Source organism: Rhincodon typus, chromosome 4, assembly GCF_021869965.1.
Source record: "Rhincodon typus isolate 14 chromosome 4, sRhiTyp1.1, whole genome shotgun sequence".
NCBI classification, from domain to species: domain Eukaryota; kingdom Metazoa; phylum Chordata; class Chondrichthyes; order Orectolobiformes; family Rhincodontidae; genus Rhincodon; species Rhincodon typus.
This window is the reverse complement of record NC_063335.1, coordinates 44,955,961-44,963,121: the sequence shown is the minus strand read 5'-3', so window position 1 is coordinate 44,963,121 and position 7,161 is coordinate 44,955,961. Positions and strand designations below refer to the sequence as shown.

Below are 7,161 nucleotides of genomic sequence, written 5' to 3'. Positions count from 1 at the left end.
ACCCCCTTCCCCTCCCCCATTTCTGAAGAAGGGTCTAGGCCCGAAACATCAGCCTTCCTGCTCCTCTGATGCTGCTTGGCCTGCTGTGTTCATCCAGCTCTACACCTTGTTATCTCTTGGTAGTATAAGAGGCCAATTTGTGCTTGGCCTCAAGAGCTATTCCTTCATGGCTATACAGATGAGAAAGAGGACTGGCTCTCACTACTTCAGAAACCAGCTATGGCAATGTCAGCAGTGAGCATATCCCAAATTGTTAATCTTACCTGATTAGATCTGTCCATTTTCCTAAAATTCTTACACGAGATGAGTTTCATATTTTTAAACCCAGCTATTGTTTTGTCGCAAACACAAACCAAAATTGCAACAACAGCGTCAAGCTTTTGTAAGATTAAAAATCAAATTTAAAATGTTGTCTGGTCTGTTAAGGTATATTAAGGGAAGGGCAGAGGGAGGGAGTAAAACAGGGCCAAGATTGTGTGGTTAACAGCAACACCCAACTCTGTTTGATGACTAGCAAATACGGAGGCACTGTTGAGGACTTAAAGCACAAGCAACTAATTTACAGGAATTGAATTTTTAAAATTGTCTCTAGTTAGCAGATTGCACATTTGGCCAGCTTTGTGCTAGTTGGTACCCATTAAACACCTCAAACTTCTGTGATGTTTGATTGAACTAAATTACGAATGCTTCTGATGTTATTGAAAACAAAGAGGAATGCAGCAAGAACATGAAAAGGACAAAAAGCTAAGAGGGGAATGAAGATGCACAAGGGCTACGACAAACTGAGAGTGCTCATATTTTATGAAAAAAGGAACTATACTCCTAACAGTTTCAATTATTTGTTTTCTTTGAAATATGCACTTATTAAAGTGTACAAATGGTGGGATGGGATATCAGTGGTTTATGACAGCAGAGAACAGTACTCAATACCTGCAGCTTTAGCCGAACTGACTTTTCACACAATGATTGGGCATGTTTAACTATTCTGCTCCTGCATCTGAGATATCCCAGATACTGTTACTCCAAAAAGGAGGACTTGGGGGAGTTACACATGTAGAAACTTGTAATTTTTAAACATCAGATTTCATGAACTCTTGATACGAGAATGATTCTACCTGTCAATAAGCTGCCAGGCGTACGATAAGTCACCTATAATCTGCATGCTAATGAGGACCTCTTCTTTAATGTTTATGGTGCGAATCATCTGATGGAGAAATTTCCGAGTGTCAGCCAGAAACTGGCAGATCTGTAAATTCGATTCAAGTTGGTGGAACTCTTGGACCTGTTTTAAGAAATCACAAAATTCTCAGCATAAGCATTGTAGAGGGGAGAGATATCTTCAAGTCTTTAATCCTCTAGAATGCCAATATCGCTCCCATCCCTCTGTCAATTAAGAATATTGCCAGCACCTAATTACAAATTTATAAATTTGTAGCAACAGGCATATAATGTGCATAAATACATAGGATTTAAAATTCCAGTCGTACTTTAACAACGGAAATAAATCACATTCATTGTAGCATTGTAACTGACTTTGTCATTACCACTTTATTGAAAATTTTTCATCTCCTTCACTTCCTCCCTCCTCTCATCTCACATGTAAAGTCAAGAAGTGTACTGAGCATGATTTTACAGATCTCCCGATTCCACTATGATAGTGGTCCCAGTTGTGTTACAGCTGATTTGAGTAAAAGACAGACAGGACATGGAAAACAACATAAAAGGATTCTCATTGTTGGACCCCAGACACTCCTGTTCTACTAACAAAAACAACCAAAAGGGGTTTTAGTACACTTTTGTTGATCTGTCTTAGGAACTTTCTTGGAATTATCAATACTAGTTACCTTCATTAGAAAGTTCAACTATGAAGTCCCATGTTTTGAACCGTGTCCATCTTATTTAACATACAAATTATACAATAAGCTAATTTAGGGTGTAACAATACGATCCTTTCGTGATCTGAACTTAATATGCTGGCTTGAATTTTCATGTAGACGGAGACACTGAAACCTAAAAATTGTTGCAGAGGCTTGGGGAGAATGGGGGCAGGTTCTAATTTGCATATCAAATGGCTCAGAGAGGCAACTGTACGTGTTAAGAAGTACAACGGTCTCAGCCTGATCTGATGTTCACTGGTGGCATGTTCAAACTTGACTTGGGCACTCTGACTTGGTAAAAGGTCTAAGTTTACAGGAGTTCTTAGAAAGGTAGGACACCCTTTTGGAGCAGTAACATACCCTTCTGGATGTGGTGCTGGGATAGCTTAGGGAGAAGAAAGGCACACAAAAAGTGCAGACACTAATTACAGTTGTTACACTCATTTGGAGCGGTCAAAAAAAATTGCTACAAAGATACCTTACATTATGACAATGGAGTGCCTGTTAGTTCATAGTGTGATTGTCAGCTCTGCATCATTAGAAACTCTATGAAGAAGCGGAGCCATTAATTCAAATGTTTATTTTTTAAAAGAGATTAAAAGAATTTAAGTGTGGCGAATGAGTTTTTAATCAATTTTAAGTATTTTTCTTCAACAGTGAATTCATCAATAGACATCAACTTAATCTCAATGAGTCCCTAGGTCTGCCTGTGAAGGTGACAGGGTGAGTTGGCACAGTAATGTGCAAGGGTGAAGAGTGGGGTGACATGGGTTGGCATGGAGAGAGTAGGCTGAACATAGGTAAAAGGGTCCAAGGGGTTGTGGTTGCCTTTTTTCTCCAAGCTAGGGCAAAGTGCGGGAGTATTTCCATCAGGCCGCCTCCATGCTCACAGCCTTTTAATTCTCTCGAGTTATGCCACCGTGTCTCCTAATTTCAATGTTTCCCCACCTCCAGAAATAAGCAAAATCAACCAGCCGGGGGCATTTACTCCCCACTGGTCAGGTTTCCAGAGCCAGAAACCGTCCCCACTTTGTGCTTTGTGCATCTCTTCCAAATGTCCCCTCCCTTTTATTTCATCATCCCCAGCCAGGGGAAAGGCTGTCCCTCTTGCGTTTTCCTGGTTCAGTGATTCAACATCTGGTCATTCAATAATATTGTCCAGTTCTCCTTCCAGTGTGGCATATGGGAAAACAACTTCCACCATCCTCTCAATGAAAAACAAGATACTCCAGCTCAATAGACCAAAGTCCAGATGACAGAGCCTCACTATTTCAACTTGAACTTGACAATGCACAAACTGAGTTCATACGTTTTAATACAGATCTTCTGTGCTTCACTCATTAGTAAATAATCCTTTATCCAAACAGCTTCAGCCAGTGATCCTTCTTGTTTGGAGAAAGGTGTAAAATAATTAACTAAACTATTTTAGAGCATAACTTAACATTCCTGAATTTCAATTTCTTCATATTTAGACAAAATAAAAATCAACTAACCCTGAAATGATCTCAAGGGAGATGGGTCAATGTGGGAAAATGGCAGTGGTAGATGATCAGCCATGATTCAAAATGACAGAGCAGACTTGAAGGGCTGAATGGCCTACTCCTGCTCCTATGATAACAGTTATTCTATTCAAAATACCTTAATAGAAAAACATAGCAAAAGCTTCTCTGGTTCTCTTGTTGCTCAAGTACTTGCACATTTTAAGACATCTCACTAAATTTGCATTTCAGTTTGCAAACAATGTTAGTCTGTTCAAAGCCATCTCACCTCTTCCAAAGCCTGGATTAACTGAACTGTCTTCCTCCCAGCTGCTGTGGAGTCTTCATAATTCAAGGAAGAAATTTGCTTTGAAATCTCCCTAAACCAGGCTTGTAGATTTTCTAAGGGCAAAAAAAAAAAGGAGTGTTTGAGATGATATAGATTCTGTTGCATTACTATAAAACATATACATTTTTCACCCCTATCTCTGGTCTCCCTGCATCACAGCCTTCCAGCAGATGAGAGGTGCGAGATCAGCAAATTCATTACTGTCACAACTTTAAGTATTAAAGCTGCAGCAAAATTACAATGATTGCCTTAGGTGTACAAGTTACAATCATGAAGACAATGCATTCTCAGCAATAAATTATATAGATATTCATAAAGAGGACCAGTGGATTAGAGTCAAGAAGGAAATGGAGACCTCGTAGGACAATTCAAAAAGCACTAAGGTTCAGAACACTTTGGGTTTGAGCAATTTCAGACAGAAAAAATAATTGGGGACAACCTGCACATACATTGTGTGTTCCCGGTCACACAATTCTTTTTGCCTTTTATGGATACCTCTCTAATTCTTCAAAGTCTATTCAAATTCTTAGTCTAAAATTGCTTTCTAAATTGTTCCATTTTCTCTTTCTTGCCAAACATTTAACTTCTTCAATTGCTTGTGCATCCTAAGAAACTCAGATCCAACTGAAATTTGAATTCTGCTCCAAAGCCAAAACAGAATCTTCTTATGAGATAACAAGGTGTAGAGCTGGATGAACACAGCAGGCCAAGCACCATCAGAGGAGCAGGAAGGCTGACATTTCAGGCCTAGACCCTTCTTCAGAAATGGGGGCGGGGAAGGGGGTTCTGAAATAAATAGGGAGAGAGGGGGAGGCGGATAGAAGACGGACAGAGGAGACGATAGGTGGAGAGGAGACAGACTGGTCAAAGAGGCAGGGATGGAGCCAGTAAAGATGAGTGTAGGTGGGGAGGTAGGGAGGAGATAGGTCAGTCCAGGGAGGGGGGACAGGTCAAGGGGGCGGGATGAGGTTAGTAGGTAGGAGATGGGGGTAGGGCTTGAGGTGGGAGGAGGGGATAGGTGGGAGGAGGGGATAGGTGGGAGGAAGGACAGGTTAGGGAGGCGGGGACGAGCTGGGCTGGTTTTGGGATTCGGTAAGGGGAGGGGAGATTTTGAAGCTTGTGAAGTCCACATTGATACCATTGGGCTGCAGGGTTCCCAAGTGGAATACGAGTTGCTGTTCCTGCAACCTTCAGGTAACATCGTTGTGGCACTGCAGGAGGCCCAGGATGGACATGCTGTCTGAGGAATGGGAGGGGGAGTTGAAATGGTTCGCGACTGGGAGGTGCCGTTGTTTAGTGCAAACCGAGCGTAGGTGTTCTGCAAAGCAGTCCCCAAGCCTCCGCTTGGTTTCCCCGATGTAGAGGAGGTCACAACGGGAACAGCGGATGCAGTATACCACATTAGCAGATGTGCAGGTGAACATCTGCTTGATGTGGAAAGTCTTCTTGGGGCCTGGGATGGGGATGAGGGGGGAGGTGTACGGGCAGGTGTAGCACTTCCTGCGGTTGCAGGGAAAAGCGCTGGGTGTGGTGGGGCTGGAGGGGAGTGTGGAGCGGACAAGGGAGTCACGGAGAGAGTGGTCCCTCCAGAAAGCAGATAAGGGTGGAGAGGGAAAACTGTCTTTGGTGGTGGGGTCGGATTGCAGATGGCAGAAGTGTCGGAGGATGATGCGTTGGATCCGGAGGTTGGTGGGGCGGTATGTGAGGACGAGGGGGATTCTGTTTTGGTTGTTATTGCAGGGAGGGGGCGTGAGGGATGAGTAGCGGGAAATGCAGGAGACACGGTCGAGGGCGTTCTCGACCACTGCGGGGGGGGGGGGGGGGGTGCAGTCCTTGAAAAACGAGGACATCTGAGATGTATGGGAGAGGAATGCCTCATCCTGGGAGCTGATGCGGCAGAGGTGAAGGAATTGGGAATAGGGGCTGGCATTTTTGCAGGAAGGTGGGTGGGAGGAGGTGTATTCGAGGTAGCTGTGGGAGTTGGTGGGCTTGAAATGGATATCAGTTTCTAGGTGGTAAAACCAGCCCAGCTCGTCCCCGCCTCCCTAACCTGTCCTTCCTCCCACCTATCCCGTTCTCCCACCTCATGCCCCACCCCCATCTCCTACCTACTAACCTCATCCCACCCTCTTGACCTGTCTGTCCTCCCTGGACTGACCCATCTCCTCCCTAACTCCCCATCTACAGTCACCTTTACTGGCTCCATCCCCGCCTCTTTGACCTGTCAGTCTCCTCTCCACCTATCTTCTCCTCTATCCATCTTCTATCTGCCTCCCCCCTCTCCCTATTTATTTCAGAACCCCCTTCCCCTCCCCCATTTCTGAAGAAGGGTCTAGGTCCGAAACGTCAGCTTTCCTGCTCCTCTGATGCTGCTTGGCCTGCTGTGTTCATCCAGCTCTACACCTCGTTATCTCAGATTCTCCAGTATTTGCAGTTCCTGCTATCTTCTTGGAATCTTCTGGGTCTCTTTTTGATCAGGTTACAAGAAAGACATTGTTGTCTTGACACAGGTTCCTGAATCATAGTCTTCTCATCCTTTTATTGTTTCCTGCCTCCCTAGCTGCAAATATTACACCGTAGAGCTGCTTAACCCTCTCAGCCTTCTATTCTCTGATCCAGACAGTTTTATGACAACTAGGTGTTATTTCGCAATTTCCCAAAACCTTGTTTTTTTTCCTATTCAATGTTAGCAACATGCATTGAGGATTTCCCCTATGAACTAGATCCATATTTTGACACAAGCGATTGCAAAAGTGAAAAAGTGCAAGGGACACAAAACAATGAAAGAAATATTAAAGAGAGTAAAATGAAAAAAGCAAATGGGTGACAAGGTAAAAAAAAAACAGAACATCACAGTCTCTGTTTAACCAAGGTTTGAAATTACCTGATTAAAACAGAACACATCACCATTGGGAGGAAACAGCTATTTTCTACATATCTGGCAAAGAGATTGAACATTTCAGTGAAGGCCAAATTAAAACCAGCTGGAAAACTGGAAACTAACAGGACATCACTGTATACTTCAACTATGAATAGAGTAATCCAAACACTAATCACATACCATTTTTTTCCACTCTGGTGAGAGGCTTTACTCCAGAGAACACCTCAGCAAGTTCAGTCATTCTCTCAGAGCCCTCTTTCTGATAACTTTCCCATTTGGCTTGCTTTTCTGAGAGCATTTGCTTAAACATCTAAATGATAAATGAAATACACATTACTCAATTAATGCCATAAAGCACTGGAGTGATCGTTAAGAAATATGATCCACTTGGCTGAATGCTTATCTACGGTATGCTGGAGAAGCAATATTCAGTTTCAACTTCACTGATCCCTACCACACAAGACAGTCTGGAATCTCCATCCTTGAGAAAAATTTAAAAAGGAAAAAGGGACGAGGAGGGTGGTTTGTTGCAAACCTGCTGCTTAGTTGAAGAAACCACCCACTCTGATCACCAAC

General features: G+C 43.2%; 1 protein-coding gene across 1 annotated transcript in view; it reads right to left on the bottom strand.

The window, feature by feature from the left end:
* The window catches only part of washc5 (WASH complex subunit 5), a 58,261-nt gene that overhangs the window by 30,824 nt on the left and 20,276 nt on the right, over nucleotides 1–7,161 (bottom strand). Inside the window, exons 10-12 of the mRNA XM_020519453.2 lie at nucleotides 6,766–6,895; nucleotides 3,645–3,757; nucleotides 1,116–1,282 (exon numbers count right to left, since the gene is read on the bottom strand). Coding sequence (XP_020375042.1) covers nucleotides 1,116–1,282; nucleotides 3,645–3,757; nucleotides 6,766–6,895 — 410 coding nt within the window. The remainder of the gene's footprint in view (nucleotides 1–1,115; nucleotides 1,283–3,644; nucleotides 3,758–6,765; nucleotides 6,896–7,161) is intronic.